This window comes from Styela clava, chromosome 10 (genome assembly GCF_964204865.1).
Source record: "Styela clava chromosome 10, kaStyClav1.hap1.2, whole genome shotgun sequence".
NCBI lineage: Eukaryota > Metazoa > Chordata > Ascidiacea > Stolidobranchia > Styelidae > Styela > Styela clava.
Window position 1 is genome coordinate 6,756,912 of NC_135259.1, and position 17,060 is coordinate 6,773,971.

Here is a 17,060-nt window from a genome sequence, read left to right on the forward strand (position 1 = left end):
GTCTTTGCATCAGAGAACTCTTACAATTAACATTGGCTAGGTTAGGGTGTCTCATCAATCATATCAGTAGATTACCGCCGATATAAGCATGTTCTTCATTATCGCAACCCACTCGCTTTGCCAAAGGGCTGCACTTGATCGAATTGTTTTTGTAGTAGGATCGTGAGCTAATTTTCATGACTTTTCTTACTCAAAACGTCTCTCTGATATCTCGGCTAAACATTCCAGGTAAAATCTTATGAATTTGGTGGAGATATGAAGTGGCGATAAATGTACGCAATAGTGGTAAAAGTCAAAATAAAACATTTTACTTACATTTGTGAAATTATATTTCCGTCTGCGTGTGCAGCTGTCAGAATGCAACGTTTTGGCGTAGTTTCGCGGCGATGCATGGGGTATTTCAATAAAAAATACAAAAAATACAGAAAAAATTTGATTTAGAACAAGCCCTTGTTTTAAAAACACGATGTTTTTTTAGAATTGATAAAAAACAAAACCCTACTCATGTGCGTGGCGCTTTCTGGAACATGCACTGGTCAATACATATTCTCAGCAGTAACGACGAGACTACAGAATGATGGATTATCATGGGAGCGGTGTATTAGCATTTGTACTGATGGGGCTGGGGCCATGGCGGAAAACAAAGGTTTTTTAGCAAGAGTATTACAAATTGCGCCTCATATCTATTTTACGCATTGCATTACATATAGGGAAAATCTGGCTAGCAAAACATTGGACCAACAATTAGAATTGAAGATCGCATTTGATGGCAAAAGAAGTTTGGCTGAATATTGGATTTCAGTTGCAAAAGAATATCCGGAGTTATCAGCTGCTGCAATGAATGTTCTGTTGCCATTCGGAACTACCTACTTATGTGAAAAGAAATTTCCTGCGTTTTCATACATAAAAAACAAATACAGATAATCGCTAAAAGTAGAAGAAGATCTTCGAGTTTCTGTCTCCCAAATTAAACCTCGAATTGATAAGTTGTGTTCAAAACACAAAGCGTATAATTCGCATTAGTCATAATGAACGCTGTTATTCACGAATTTATGTGATAAGTTTCATATAATTTTGTGCAAGAAAATTGTTAGTGTCAATAATAGTCTTAGAATCATAACTAATCACATGCTTACCAAATGCTTGGGTCGCGAGAAATTAGAAAAAAAAAATTGGGATCGCGCTAAAAAGTAGTTGCGGACCCCTGTCGTAGAGGACTGTAAGAAAGCTCAGCCACGGCACGCACCGTAGTCCCAAGGAAGAACTATATCATCTTTTAAAAGCTACAGCCAATTTTTTCAATGTTCTGGTTTTAATTACTTTTTCTGCTTGGATTTCAATCACTTTTAAGTCACTATCATCGAGCCACATTCTTATTTCGGCTTTCAGTTAGACGTTGATTTAGGTCTATAACATTGTTGTCCACTCCCTTGAAAAACTATCATTTCAAAATTAGAAAGATGAATGCACTCGAACTTTGATAATTCGACATTCTCGAAATAAATTATATGCGAGGAAACAAAGAACTGCAAAGTAGCATTTAGTTGATTGGAAACCTTTAAAACCTTCTTGATGGACCCCCTGTTCGTGGACTTTCGAAATATAAACGCTGGCAAACGAATTGTCTCACATTTTAAAGCAATTTCCTGCGGACATCTTATAAAGAATAGACCTGATTGCCTGTTCACACAAAATAATACAGACTGCAATGTTGAAATACATTGCAAATCAACAGAGAGCATTAGCTACGCTGAAAATAAGGTATTACATGCTTGTAGCGCTTCGTTTAACTAAGATAATGATTTTTATTTGATAAAAAAACATGAATTGTAAGAAATTTTCATTGTTGAAGATTTGCCGAAATGTTTTCTGAAGTCCGGTCCTCGGAAGATGCCAGTTTGAAATAAGTCCATATGTGGAAAGCCAAATTCTGTGCTAAAGTGGTGAAGTTCAAGAACTATGTATTGTATCATAAACGTTGTACGGCATTAATCTGAGTAGTCGCATAGAATTCAAGGGCTACATTTCTATTTCAAGCTAGAGTGAACAATTCCAACTTTTCGACAATTTCTTTTATACCACTGGACGTTTTTTCAATAATATTGACTTGGCGGGTGATCGAAAAAACATGGCAGGCCACTTTGTGATTCGGGGACCAATGATCCGCGTCCTTGCCTTACTGATTTTCCCGTTGTACAAAATTCTTCTTGCTTAGGATCAGTATATATGTTTGTTTATTCGCCCAATAAAGTTAAGATATATATATATATATAGATACACTGACAATTATATATGTTGGAAACGGATGTATGCACAATGCTTTATTGGTCAAAAACGAAAATGTGCGGCTCCCACACATTGTGATAACCAAAAAAATAAAATACCTAATTCACTGTCTCTCGTGATGACAGTTAGACCACATGGCGAAGTGTTGCCAATAGTGGGTAACAATGGTGAAGTCTAGATACTTATTTTCTATGTAGTGTTTTCTGTATACATGCATTTAAGTGATTTTAATTGACAGTTTTTATAGTTGAAACAAGGAGTTTCAAATTTACACGAGAATAACAGCTGCAGGATCAATCAAATCATTATCCATACGAAGGCATACATTTTTTAAGGTCATTACTGAAGATTCAAGTCCATTTTCATTAAGAACTTCTGAGATTAATCGAAGTTGATTAGAAGTAATCTGAGGAGTTCTTGCTTTCACATAACCATTCCAACCTGCAAAATAAATCCCTATTGAGATTCAGTATTACGGGACTGAAACAAACGTCGAGCCTAAAAATACTACTCAAAATTTGAGAAACCGTTTGTTTGAAGTAATAAGACAAAATACTATTTACCTGCGTGGGATTTGAATATCACAATGAAGAAATTATCATAGTCGGTTAAAAAGAGAGTATCGTATGAAGAGAAATCCACGGATTCTGCATATAAATAATTAATGACATGTTAGCAAAGAAGACCGATCATAAATTTAACATGTCCATGAGGATTTCTTTTGCATGATTGTAACTCCATCTGCATTAGTGAAAGCATTCGAGTTATATATAAGCTTTTCTATAATATTATTTGGTTGTCATTATTTGTCATGCTGTTTGTGGCACTTCATCTAATCATGAGACCTGAAACGAAAAGTCAATAAATCGTTGAAAAAAAACAATGATATAGAGAGTTAGCAAACCTTGGCGAATCGTGCTTTGCTTTTTCTCAGAACCTACAAAATTATTTAACATTTCGGCTAGACCATTCTCTGCAAAATATAAGAAAACATTTTAATTTTTGTGTCAAAATAAATACAGTAGGAGAGACTGAATTCGTCTTTATGCAATAACTCTACAGGATCCAAGCACAATAATTGAAGCAATTTGCTCATATTGACATATCGTCACGCTAATAACCGAATTGCGTAAGTCATTTTTGGCGATTTTGAGTTTTTTATAAAATAGGTATTTATGTAATGCTGCGCACCTGTCTGTTACCTCAGATTTTATTTTAAGAATTCTGAAACCCATAAAAATGGAGATTTAGTATGACATGCACATTTGTGCAATTGTTTCGTCATAATGAATTATCATTGTTACCGCAGTACTATTGTGACGTCACAAGGGCAAAATAACCTCGGCTAAGTATTTTTGAGTTTTTGCATCTTGGATTCTGGCTTAGTGCGTATTAGTTTGAATTTATACTACAGTATAGGAAGACGTGCACTTGTGATATTTACTGTCCGAGTCCAATTCACCTTGGTTGGCTTTTATATTGGGTGCATTGCTGTTTTATTCTTTATATTTAATCTTAGTCTCATTTCGGTGGGTGTGCAGAACTTGTTATATTGATGAAATATATATTTTTAAACATAAAAAATAATGTAATTGAAACTGATTAGCTATTTTGGGGATTAGACATTGTAGATAATGAGAATTACATTCGTTTTTGAAATGTTTAGTTTTCAGGACTGCTGCATATAGTAAAGTTGCAAAATTGCGTATGTCCCCAAGTCATAGACACATTTCTGCGTAAGTCACAGTGTGCCATTATGACGTCACTTAGCTGCGTCATACAAATTAACTTAAATCCGGCTACGATCAAAAAATTGAACCATGGTAAATTATTGACTCCCAATGGCATAACAATATCATTAGGAAGTTTTTTACGTTTTTCTCAAAACTGCTAAAAATGACTTACGCAATTCGGTTATTAGCGTGACGATATATTTAATCAAACTTTAATTCATGAACACAGTTTATAAATGAGATAATAACAGGTGTGAGAATTAAATGTAATAATAATTTTATTTGTGTGTCAGGAGTCGCGAAACATCACAAAAATTCTTTAAGCTGTGACAACTGGTTGCATTGTATGGTTGACTGATATATTGAAAAGAATTGAATGGATATAAGGTTTTAATCTATGTATTAGTAGCCCTATGCTAGTAGACATTGTTTCTTGCACGAACATTGAGTACAACGTACCAAAAAAGCGAAGGCGGATTTTTTGTTATAAAAAATAGATCCGCATCCGCGAAGACTTTTCGAATTTTCATCCGAAAGTGAGACATAAAATTATATATCGTCAAATAAATGTTGTAAACACGGCGTATATTAAGTCAAAATCAAAGCTTTCACTGCGAGATGGACGGTTTACTTACGTTTAAAGTGGTAAATTCCTCTCTTCCGACCTCGAATTATCTTCATCTGATGGATTGTACTTTCAATGCTGCAGATCAAAAAATGATATTCTATATGCTTTTCTACTTTCCCCAATTATACGAATTTTAAAGATGTTATACTTGGAACGGACCACTGATCCGACCAAGCGATCACTGGACTTCCTCAATATTTATGACTTAATATTGAGTTAGTGATTGTTATCGCAAATTCAATTGAAAATCCTACAAAAATCCAGTGATATTATCGAGCCGCAGAATAACTTCAATTTGCTTTTTAGAGATTTCGTAAGAATCGTTGCGTGATAATGAAGTAAATTATTTAATATTATATATCCTTGAACTTCTATGTGTGTATGATTGATTGATTGCACCAGTAATCTAGAACGTCACCATCAAGTGAGCGATTAACAATTTCGCGCAACAGATACAAGTCTTTTTTTAATGCCAAGAAGGTCATTTGGTCATATTCCAATGAGCATAAAACTTCTGTAAAAACGTCCCAGATTTCTTAAACTTTTGGGGTATTATCATACACAAACATAAGTTGAAGCGCAAAAAAAATGAAATATTTTTTTACATTTTCATGAAAGTAATTAGAAAATATATGGGCTCCCTTTCATTGGACCCTGTATTCGGTGTTTATTCTTTACTTGCCTCCCGTTACTGAAGCTCTCTGCGGTTATAACGACAATGTCTCCTTCATCCGTGAAATTATTAAACTTCCAACATCCAACAGGTTCCTGGGGGCGTGGAATGTCAATAACATCATACCATGGAGCTTTCGATTGAACCTGTGACAAAAAGTTATGTAAAAATTGTATAAATACGAATAGGGGAAGGTGGGGCACTATGGGACATGGGGCACAGTGGAAAATCAGCTCTCACGCTGATACTATATCCGCAATCCTGTCCACGGTTCGATGTTTCAATCCGTCCTTCGGTGAGTTACAATGTCCCCGCGAACGGACAACGGACGGGTAGTGCGACGCAAGCTATGAGGTGCAATTGGTTTTGGGAGGTTGAAACTAAAATTTCACCGTTCCAGTTTTTTCTTTTTTTGACTTTAGCCTTTCCAACATGACAAACCACCGTCTGATATTTTTCAGCTTTAGTCCACTGTAAAATATTGATAACGTTGACGAGTGGATGTGCCTTCCGAATTTCGCCGTGGGAAGGTCTGAAAATATTTGTTTCCTATGGGGAACAATGGACCGGGGTTCAGTGGGACATGCCCTACAGGGCACAATTCTAGAGTGTTTGATACAATAAGTGCTTAGAGAACTAGAGATGCGTTATATTTTCTGTAATAATATGGTTTCTTTCTGCCCATGGCTCAATATGAAATATATTCGAGAATCAATAATATTTCCAGATTTAGATTCGAGGAAGGAAATAATCAAATTTGTTTGCGAAATGATTTGTCAAAATATCTGAACTATTTCAGTTGAACATTGATTTTAAAAATATTAAATCTTCAAATTTGAAGTCTCCCTGTTCTTTAGACGATTATGCTGATTAATTGCTTATTTTTAAGGGCATACTTCGTTGAATTTCGACAGACTGACCCATCGTTCCCCAGGGTCTGTCCGAATGTGCCCCACAAGTGGGGTACAGTGGGACACTTGACAGACGTTTTTCACGGCATTTTGGTAGTAAGATGTGTGTCGCAAGGGAATTTCTTAGTCGCTGAATAAAAACTACATTTACCCCTCTATGCATTAGTCCCGCCAACTTAAGTGAATATGCAGAATCAACGGCTCAAAATATGCAAAAGAAAAAAAAGTGTCCCAACCTTCCCCACTTTCCCCTACTACGACAGCATGATTGGTAGAGTATACAACTCATAAAAATAGTTCATAATCTATTGCATATAATAATATGCTGTATTTCAATAAAAAATTGTTAGAATTATTCTTGGCCACAAGCAAGTACATGTCCCAAATGTTTAATATTGTAAAAAAAAGGTCATTCGTTTTTATTAAATAGGAATTTCATAAAACACTAATTTTTGGAAAAATAAAAGTATGTACAACAAATTAGAAATTATAACATATATAAAAGGAAAAAAATCAACATTGTCATTAAAAATGCTGTAAAACAATGAGCAGAATTTAGCAATAGTATAATCTGAACTTTAATAAAAAATAAAATTTTTTAATGTTTTAATTAATACATAAAATAGTAGTTTCCAACTAAATTTCAGGTTTCACCTTTTCCCAGTCGATATCAGGAATTCCAGGAGAAATAGAACTTGATGTGCAACTTGCGTTTGTCAAGGCGACTAACAAAAGCAGACTCACGAGTGATAGTTGGTTAAATTTACTTGTGCTGAACATGCTGACAAATATGCAACCAAGGATTTTTTCTGCTAACATCACTAAGATGACTCAAGATCGACGAATTTAGTGAGCTTTAAGCAATATATGTTATGCGCTAACAAAAATTATATTGTGTTAGATAATATTTCATTTGCTATTAAATAATTAAAAATTTGGAACATGAATTCGACGCTGACTTAACTGTATCAAAAAACTTTAAAAGGAGATATGCCTTTAAATTAGGCGGGTTAATTTCGTAGGAATCATGACTTCGCTTGATATACCTGCGCTAGTGATGAACTATTCATGTATATATACTACTAATCATTGGTATTGCTTTTACTATCTGCAAACTCTCTTCTTCAATTGTCGTGGTTACCTGTCTTGGAGGTCTAAAACTATCTCAGAATATCTGGTGCTCCAACTGAACATGGCATAAACATGAGAGTCGATATTTTCTTCAAAATATCATTATTTTAAGTTTAACAACATTGACATTATTGATGGAAAATGTAGTTCCCCATACCAACAAGAAATGCAATCTTTCTTGCTCCCCGTGTACTTAATTTTTTATGAAATAAAACCTTGGTTGAAGCAGGACACATAACCTTCACAAGATGTTCTCTGTAATAATATTTTGCAAAATAATATTGTCTGCGAGAACAGATCTTAAATATATAGCTATTCAGAGTCATGTTGCTCATTGTAATTTTGCAGAGCGACATCGTGCTAGTCTGGCATCGTTTTAAAAAGCAAGTGCAAATCTTTCGACATCAACCTAGGTTTTGATATGGCTTTGTACTTTAAGCCAGACGCACGATTTTTTGAATAGCCGAATATTGCACAGCAAAATTGTTTATGCTTTCAAGAATCAATTTTACATTTCCTGAGTTTTTGAATCCAAGAAGATAATTTTATCGTTCTATGCCAGCCAGATACCTATACTTTTAATCCCCTTTGGCCAATGCAAAAATTTAATAAGAATTCACGGGTCTTCCTGTATGAAAGTTATAGAAAGTACTGACAAAAATAAATAAATACATATAAGCGATGCAGGACAAGGTTTAACGACATGACATTGTTTTTTTTCAAATCAATGTAATTACATGGTTTTTTTATACAGCAATTCTAAATAAATTGTATAATTGAATTTAAGATTTCAAATTTGTAACATGCTTGTATGTGGCCGATATTATCTACAATTCTATACCAAAGATGAGAGACATTTGGTCACAAGCAGGCAGTAAAATTTTAAGATGTTATCTTCAGATTTGGATTCAAATTAGTGCGAAGTATTTGTTCACAAAATTATTTATAGTATTAATCATTAGTTTAAAGTCAAACCTTATTAATTTATCTTTTCATTATTATACTACTTCACTCAACGAACTGGACAAATACGTAAGAAATATGCTCGAAAACTTGAAAACAGGCTATGGATGACGAAACAGCACATACTTGACATTGACAACATACCTCTTGCAGGGCATATTCTTTATTGTAGAAATAAACTATATATTTGAGCGACGGATATCTATCTATAAGCATGTGTGGGCCAACCCTTTCTCAATGTTGATTGCCGATACAAAAGGGTTCGTATATTCGGCTTAAAAAGATATGAATTGTCAATTAAATTTGGGAACTTTGAGGTCCCTCATTTGGTGATGAAACACCCAATTACTTTCAGTGAAATGTTTAAAAATTTAAATCCTAGTTTCTACGTTATATCCATCCCGGCGGGGACTAATTTTTCGCGGCGGCGTGGCTCAACGGGCTAAGCGTTAGGAATACGCTAAAAAAAAAAAAAAAAAAAAAAAAAAAAAAAAGAATACGCTCGCTACCGCACCTCTAATCACTCTGCGTGGGTTCGCAGGTTCGAATCCCATGCAGGGATGGTTATGTGCGAGAGGATTGCTGGACTCCTCGCCGTCGTTGGGTGGTTCACGTAACCGCTGGTCGGTTACGGCTTCCTCCACCACCAAGTCCATGCTTCCGAAAACAAACAATACAGTAAAAACTAATCCCATACCCGACTTGGAATGGTAACCGAACGAGAGGCCGTGGTTCGCCATATGAATAAGCCGTCTTATCGGTTTCCTCTCCCCCGGGATAAATATGTAAATCCTATCCCATCCTATCCTATCTTGAAAAATTAGAATTTGACTCTAGCAGCCTTCACTGCTTTGACACGCGGTTACTATGATATATTTTCATTTGAACATTGTAACATTTCCTATGCTCCCAAAGATCAATACCAAGCTTTAAAATGCAGGCAGATACTTAACTAACATTTTTATGTCAGTTCGATGTGGGAATATTTAAATTCAAACAGTTTTCCTTTGGTTTGTTTTTTTATTGATATGTATAGGTTCACTCAATCCATACATATCTGGAGAAAATAGCGAGATGAAGAGTTTCAACCGATCAGTGACGCCTATTGGTTGTTCTTATTCTTATACTAATCGGCTTTCTGTGAAATGCAATTAAGCCGGTTATGGAAAGACAAGAGAGAACCAGCCTCTCAGCGACAGGGACACCCCGCGGCATTTGTGTGAAGTGTGCGCACTAAAATCTAAGATTCGAAGGTCGTGGTTTCAATTTCGATTTTATTATTGACTAATTGCCTTTAAATTATTTTAAAGGTATTCTTTACGCATTAATCATGAACGTGGGCTAATTGTTAGTTCAAAAAATAAATTTCGTGTTGCAGATCTCACTGTATTGGCAAGAAGTTACTCTGCAAGCAAAATCTGAAAAATCTAAATTGAACAGAAAGAGATGTAGTCATGTTGCGCTTCATGATATTATGTAGAACAAATCATGCTGGCCTGACATCTCCGTTCGAAACAGCAGTACTTCTTTTAACACTGCTGGACTCTGATTTATTATTTTACTGCTTAAAGCAAATGGATGTTTTTTACTGTAGCCAAATATCGCAATGGCAACCGATCTTGTGAAATGATTCTGAATATCAATTTTACATTCCTTAAACGCTATAATCAAAGCTCCTATACCTTCAATATTATTGGAATTTGTATTTACTTTTAGGACTCGCATGCCACAGAATGAACTTTTTCTTGTTTTTGAAATTTGCCCCTATTTTAAGCTTCGTCCTTTTTTGGATTAGTTTTAAATGATTAGTTTAATCAATTGCAAACACTTTCTTCCTAATTACTTAGATTTCTTTGTAGCTTCACCCTCATTATCACTCCTGTAATTAAAGCAATCTGTACTAAAATTAAACGGAATCTGAAACCCGAGTTGCAATGAAATAGATTTCAATTTCTTTAAATTTAGTGTATTGTTGATGGCAGTGGCCAATGTGGTTGAAAGTACTATGGGAAGCACATTTTTACCGTCGTCCTTACTTTCAATTAATAAAGAACAAACAAAAGAGAATCGGCCCATATGTGGACCTCAGGCATATCAATTGGTTCTATAAATAAATTATACATTTATGCGATAGCAAACACTTGAGGCCGATTTTCATTAAGGATTCCTGTGTAAAAATGTGTTTGTTATTGGATTGAAAAATTCAAACTTTTTATTGTCTTTCATTTATTGCTGTAATCACAAATGGCACTGGTAGAAAGTAATAGCATTCAAATCAAACGTTATTTTCAAACCATACATATTAGCTGATGTAAAGTAATTTCACTAAATACATAGCATATATTTTACTTTACCACGCTTGTACTACCACTCTTGTTTACTATATAGTACAAAATTTTCCAGACAACACATATGTTAGATCTGTTACAGTTCCATATATAAAGTGCATTTAAAGTATTTCCACTGAAAAAAAATGACTTAAAATGACTGCCTTCAAGCGACATCGTGGAAAAGAAATACATAATAATTGCAAAAATACTGTAGGTGAATTGGCTGATCAGATTATAAAGAACTCTCTCATCAAAATCATTACGTGAGAATTAAGGGCAGGAAATATTGAAGCGTATGATTCTGTTTCTTTTGACTCTATTGCTTCCTTTATTACACAAGTATACGTGGATTCTAGAAAAGTTCAAGGTAGCCACTTAGGTTGCCGAGATTTCTAGCACAGCATCTCATATGTATATATATGTTTTACGCGGATTTAGTGTAGAATTCAGGCGCTCAAACTTCTCAATTCTGTTGTTATTAGTAATTTTTTCTTGCTTCTAAGAATTGATAATGGACATTATGTAAGACCTTGATTGGGATGAAAAAGTGATATCTAAAATGATATGTGCGAATGGAATTGCAATCGCAATACAATTCCAAAAATGTCAATGAATAAATAACAAATAATGTCAAACGGCGATAAAAGGAATGACAACTCAAGCAAGTTTGTTAGGTCTGTCAAAAAAAGTACTAGTCCAATAAGAAGTTCACTCCAAATCTGGAAAACGTAGGATGTGCATTTTGAAAAACAATTGAATTTTTATTAAACGACTGTAATAAAAAATTTTAAAATATTTTTATTGTTTAGTTTGTTTGGGCATTGAATATTTTCTTTAACCGAAACGAGATGAATTGGGTAAAACTCATTCTAGTCGTTTTAGTACTTACTCTATCTTGTAAAAATTCGTCTGCCCAGTCTGAAGAAGATTCTCTAAGATTGGCATGGGCAGTGAGGCGCCTTGTAAGGCCAACTGACTGCAATTCCTCTTCAACGGATCTAGGGCCACCACGTAACTATTATCCAGCGAGACCCGGTAAAATTGGACCCGTTGGTCCACCTGGCTGCCCTGGTGAGGCTGGGCCGAAAGGCGAAGCAGGATCATGCGTATGTAATCGAACCGAAACAAATGATCTAAAGCAGATGATACAGAATCTTGAAGGTAATTATTTGTTTTATATTATTTGAAACTAAATATAGTTTTTAAATAAGTCAATAAATAGTTAAATGTATTGGATATCGAATCGCTGTGATCGTATTTTGGTTGTCATATTATAATCTCATGTCCCATGTATAGTTGTATTGTATTTTTTATATAAAAAAGGTATATGAGAATACCTGCCAAACAAAAATTCGATTTTAGTTTCAGCATTTACTTAAAATTCAAATGAATTAGCTTGCCTGACCTAAAGTGGAAAGAGACAGTTTCCAGCCTTGAAAACATTATCAAACCTTCTTATCACGAATGAAAATTCAAATATATTAATACGGTGACTCTAAGATAACAGAATATTCACCACGACCCTAACCGCACGGATGTCGCCCAACTTCTACATATTTTGTTATTTCAATTATCCCGTGCTTATATATGTACTCATATTAAGTTTCACTCATGTTTTTCAGATAAAATAAGTACTATGGAGTCTCAGATGCCGGGTGCGTAAACAAATAATTTACTATAGAAAGTAGTAGATTAAACGTGAGATAAGCTATTAATTAATATTTTTAGAAGCATTTTGTCTGCTTGGAATGAAGAGTGGAATGATACCTGACAGTGCAATAACTGCGTCTTCTGTACATTCTGCATCCTATTGCAAGTTAGCAAATGCAAGACTAGACCATCACGGTGCTTGGTGCGCGGTTGCAAGTAAGTATTTTATTACAATCTTTCTTTAGTTTCAACTATTGCAAAAATAGAATTTGCTCGTATATTAATAATTACTTATTATATACAATAAGTACATACTATATATGTTAAAACCTGAATTTGCAAAATCATGAAGACTAAAATTGCTTATTTGTTGCTAATACCAACAACACGAGAAATGGCCTTCTTGAACGTTAGAAAATTGATCGTAACTTTTACAATAGCTATGTGACGCAAATGGACGAAAGTCGTCTTTATCAAGCATTTGCTTGACGAACAACCATTCAGTATTATTAAAAATAAAAAAGATATATTTCTTCCCAATTAGGTTTAGTATGTTTGGATTTGACATTTTAATTAGTGTATCGATTTTTTGTGTTTTAAAGAATATATCAGTATAAACTAACCTCAAAACATGCTATGGGTGTATGTATACTACAGCTCGGGTTCCAAATAGCGACTGTCAATAGAGCGACCACACGACAGCGATTAATTAGTTTAAAACAGCGACTGTCAATAGAGCGACTACACTACTGACTACACGACAGCGATTCATTTAAAACAGCGACTGTCATAACAGCGACCTCATTTAAAACAGTGGCTGCCACAACAGCGACATCACTTCCCTTATTAAATTGAAGGCTTACGCGCACACGCACTCATTTAATTACGTCGCTATTATGAAGTCGCCATTATGACAGTCGCTGTTTTGACAGTCGCTATCCGGCCTGGATACCGTATACTACTTCCAATGATCCTGACCGGCTTAGTTGAGATATTGTATTAATTCACATTTGAAAATAAAAATAATTATTCTAACCGCAGATACAATTGGGAGTCAGTGGGTTGAAGTAGATCTCGGCAAGATTCAAAAAGTGACGGGAGTTGTTACGCAAGGTCAAGGAAATTATCCAAACACAAATGAATGGATTACAAGTTTCAAAATTGAGTATGCTACCAGAGAGGGATCAAGGACAGCGTTAACAGAAAATAATAATTACAAGGTAAATAAGTTTTTACAGTATTTCAAATTCAAAAATTAGAAAAATTAGTTGAAATCAAGCTTTCCTGACCACCCAATCACACATGTCATGTCAACGGAGCCATGCCAATTTTAATGACATATCGCAGCATAAACACTAAACATGTTTACAAGTCCACTGAAACCAGTCGAGTAGACCAGAAAAGAAACTATTTCACGCTTTACTGGTTTGGGCGTTATTTCAATCTAAACCTTTTGGTCCGCTTCATTGGACCACCTATCGCGGAAGTTTTTTCGCCAAATGTAATATCGTTTCAGATACATCATAGCAAGTTCTATTTAAACCACCTCTTCTTCGCTTCCACATCTATCGTCTAACTGCTGAACACAAATTTGAAATAACGGCCGGTGCGGCGTAATTGTCAGATAGGTGGTTCTGTTTTAAAATATAAAACTAAATCTGATTTGACAATGATTTATTTTTATAAAACTGGGTACGGTACAAACTTTGTTGATAAACTGTATTTTGTATTACCAAAATTTTCATAAAAATTTGTAGTGAGAAAATTTGACTGTGGTTACATCAAATGTGGTTTAATCAAAGCAGAAAATGACATTGAGCGAAAAGCACATTGTGTTGAACGTTAATGCTACGTTACGTGCGAGCTTGTCTCTCAACAAGCCTCGACTTGATTTGATAATATTCAATATACCAGCTTCGCATTAATAATAAATTGCATGGGGATACATTCTCTCTTTTATCTTATATCAACATATCAGTGTGCGTCACAACAACAAAAAAAACTGGCAATAAAAGTGGATCGCGAAATGAAATAGATTGAAAAGCACTGCTTTAAATGATAAACTGTCGCTGACAGTAACTAGTAGTCTACCGTCATTTCTTGAATGAATTGTGTTGTGTAAGGTGCCAGTAATCTTCATCATTGAACTTTCAGCCTAGTCATCGAAATGATTTGACTAAAGTTTTTTTCGAATATTTTTTATGTCATTACTTTAATTTGACTTTCTGTTCTTAGATTACGATTACGTGCTCGTCAAAACCGATCCATCGTAATGCAACCTCGATTACATGCCCACAACCAATAATATGATAAAAACAGTTTTAGATCTGCTTGAGTGGAGGAAATGAGTCATCACGATTTGCAAACGCACTACATATAATACCTTTAATAATTTCCGAAATTCAATAAAAAAAATTCCATAAAATTAAGTAAAGTATCAGAATCAGATGCGAGTTGTCTAGAGAATGTTATGTTGCTTTCATGTTGAATTTATTCTACAACTATTGCCCGACGAATGAATCAGTGACGTGACGTAAATTTAGTTTCGCGAAACATGCTGGTAGTTCAACAGTGCAGAGTACTGGCACTTTACACCACACGATTCATTAGGTTTCTGTTAGCATGACAATATCGTAATCAAATACGTTTAAATTTTGTCAATCAAGCACTTATTGGGGAGTGAGATCATTGCCACATATCATCAGGATCAGGAACAATTCCAGCATTTTAATATCATAATCATAGTACTACTGCTACGTTACCGGCAGTATAACATATTTATATGCAGTTACCGTTACAGTATGTACTGGTGACCGTTAGTAAGGTATGGTGAAATTTGGAAAATTTTGTTGATGCAAATTACAGTTCAGAATCGATGGTTGTACCGCAATGTATAACAATGAATTTTTAGCATATTCGATTTAATTTTATACAGATTTCGAGACAGAACCACCAATCATGCAATTACGTTGCACTGTCACTCTACATTAGGCAAACGGTATTTCAATTTTGAGTTCAACAGTTACACGATAGATTTAGAAGAGTTTAAATTGAACATGCTATGGCATAGCAAAAATTATGTTTGTCAAAAAAACAATTCGAGTACAAAACATAAAAAATAAAACATCTTAGGTACCTTTTTCGTCAAAGTGGGCAACGGCGATTTCTCGGATATCACAACGAAGCAACTCAGCAAGAGCGGTGTATCTCATTTTTAGACCTCCTCTATAGGTGGTCTATTGTAGCGAATTGAATGGCTGTATTGAAATTACGCGCGAACCACAGAAGCGTGAAATAGTTTCTTTCGTGATCTTCTTGACTGGTTTTAGTGGACATATACTCAGGCTCAATTTCTGCAATCAGAAATCACCGATTTAAAATTGCATCTAATTTTGAATGTTTACTTAGTATTTGTATTGAATTTCGGAAATTATCAAGATATAAATATATGTAGGCTAGTACGTTTGCAAACAGGGATGACTCATTCATTCCAGCCAAGCAGCTTCAGAGCTGTCCTCATCACCTTGGTTGTGGACATGTAATCGAAGGCGCTAAATGGTCTCTGAAACCACTTCGATTTTTCTGAACCTTCTCAATGGATCGGTTTTGGCGGACATAATCATATCTATTGTATACTCGGGATTTGAATTTCAATATTATATTTCAGGTTTTCTCTCCAGTCAATTTCAATAAAAATACAATAGTAGTGACGAGATTCCCAGAACCCATACAAGCGAGGTACATCAGAATCATTCCTGCTTCATACCATAGTCACATGTCGATGCGTTTCGACGTCATCAATTGTTAGTAGAGCTGGTCTAAATGAAATTGAATATTGCCTCAAAATTGAATTTAATCTGCAAATATTTCAGTTATTTACAATTTTACATCCCCAACAGCATAGGTTTTAACTCGTTGAATACTACTGATAAGTTGTTCCTTAACATTGCAAACTTAGTACTTTTCATTGTCATCCTTGGCGACCCAAGGTCAAACCAAAATCACCACTGAAAGTTGAAGAAGTCCTTTTTATAAGATGTGTCACAATACCTGTCGTTGGAGCTGTCCTGCGTTAATTTCGTCTGGAATATATTTTTGCATAGTTTCAAATTCTTGTAATAAGTCTCACAATGATATTATTGATGTTTCAATCATCCACGTACGTATCTCAATTTCAAGATTTTTGAGTTTCTAAGCAAATATTTCAATAGAGGTATTTTTTTTTTTTGGTAGAATAGTTAATTTATTAGTCGACAGATTTCTTGTAGATTTATCATTTTTAATATTGGAGTCACGCATCCGTGGGGAATGCATTTTTTTCAGCAGCGACCCCTAAACTATACAATACCTAAATACATTATCGATAGAAATATTCATAAAAGTCAGACCTAGGATCCTGCTTTGTGTCTATTAATGTTATGAGTTCTCTCTGTTTATTTTCCCTCTATATTCAATACCAAACAGAAAACAATATATATTTTGGATACTGCATTCTTATTTGACAAAAGTGCAGTCTCGAATAGCATAAACGTATAATGGGAAATGTATAAATACAAATATACTAAACAACAACAATTTTGTCTTTTGTAAAGAAAAATAGTTTGACTCAGAGCTGTTGATATGACATTCATCTTAATCTTATATCACTTAAAAGAAGGTCATGTACAACCCATGTGTAAGGACTATGTTTTTTTGAAAAATCCAGGATTTTATCAATTCCACAGACCCTGTTTAATTTATCGTATTCTGGTAGAA

The 17,060-nt window shown here is 34.6% G+C and overlaps 2 protein-coding genes across 2 annotated transcripts; one reads left to right on the forward strand and one right to left on the reverse strand.

The window, feature by feature from the left end:
* Positions 1–2,220: 2,220 nt before the first annotated feature.
* On the reverse strand, positions 2,221–7,104 carry LOC120337354 (uncharacterized). Its single transcript, XM_039405124.2, has 6 exons — positions 6,886–7,104; positions 5,330–5,466; positions 4,655–4,722; positions 3,191–3,259; positions 2,850–2,933; positions 2,221–2,727 (listed from the first exon to the last, which is right to left on the reverse strand). Exons 1-6 carry the CDS (start codon positions 7,048–7,050, stop codon positions 2,555–2,557), a joined length of 696 nt encoding a protein of 231 aa, XP_039261058.2. The 5' UTR covers positions 7,051–7,104; the 3' UTR covers positions 2,221–2,554.
* Positions 7,105–11,444: 4,340 nt separating this feature from the next.
* Positions 11,445–16,880, forward strand: LOC120337334 (lactadherin-like). Its single transcript, XM_039405101.2, has 5 exons — positions 11,445–11,816; positions 12,278–12,310; positions 12,384–12,521; positions 13,347–13,525; positions 15,973–16,880. Exons 1-5 carry the CDS (start codon positions 11,504–11,506, stop codon positions 16,111–16,113), a joined length of 804 nt encoding a protein of 267 aa, XP_039261035.2. The 5' UTR covers positions 11,445–11,503; the 3' UTR covers positions 16,114–16,880.
* Positions 16,881–17,060: the final 180 nt, after the last annotated feature.

Excerpts from the sequence above, each read along its gene's own strand:
- LOC120337354 (XM_039405124.2), bottom strand. The coding sequence starts at position 7,050 with ATGTTAGCAGAAAAAATCCTTGGTTGCATATTTGTCAGCATGTTCAGC. Across the intron at positions 3,260-4,654 it reads AGGAATTTACCACTTTAAAC|AGAATGGTCTAGCCGAAATG; the intron begins GTAAGTAAACCG and ends TATATTTTGCAG. Across the intron at positions 2,728-2,849 it reads GATATTCAAATCCCACGCAG|GTTGGAATGGTTATGTGAAA; the intron begins GTAAATAGTATT and ends TTTATTTTGCAG.
- LOC120337334 (XM_039405101.2), top strand. The coding sequence starts at position 11,504 with ATGAATTGGGTAAAACTCATTCTAGTCGTTTTAGTACTTACTCTATCT. Across the intron at positions 11,817-12,277 it reads GATGATACAGAATCTTGAAG|ATAAAATAAGTACTATGGAG; the intron begins GTAATTATTTGT and ends CATGTTTTTCAG. Across the intron at positions 13,526-15,972 it reads CAGAAAATAATAATTACAAG|GTTTTCTCTCCAGTCAATTT; the intron begins GTAAATAAGTTT and ends ATTATATTTCAG.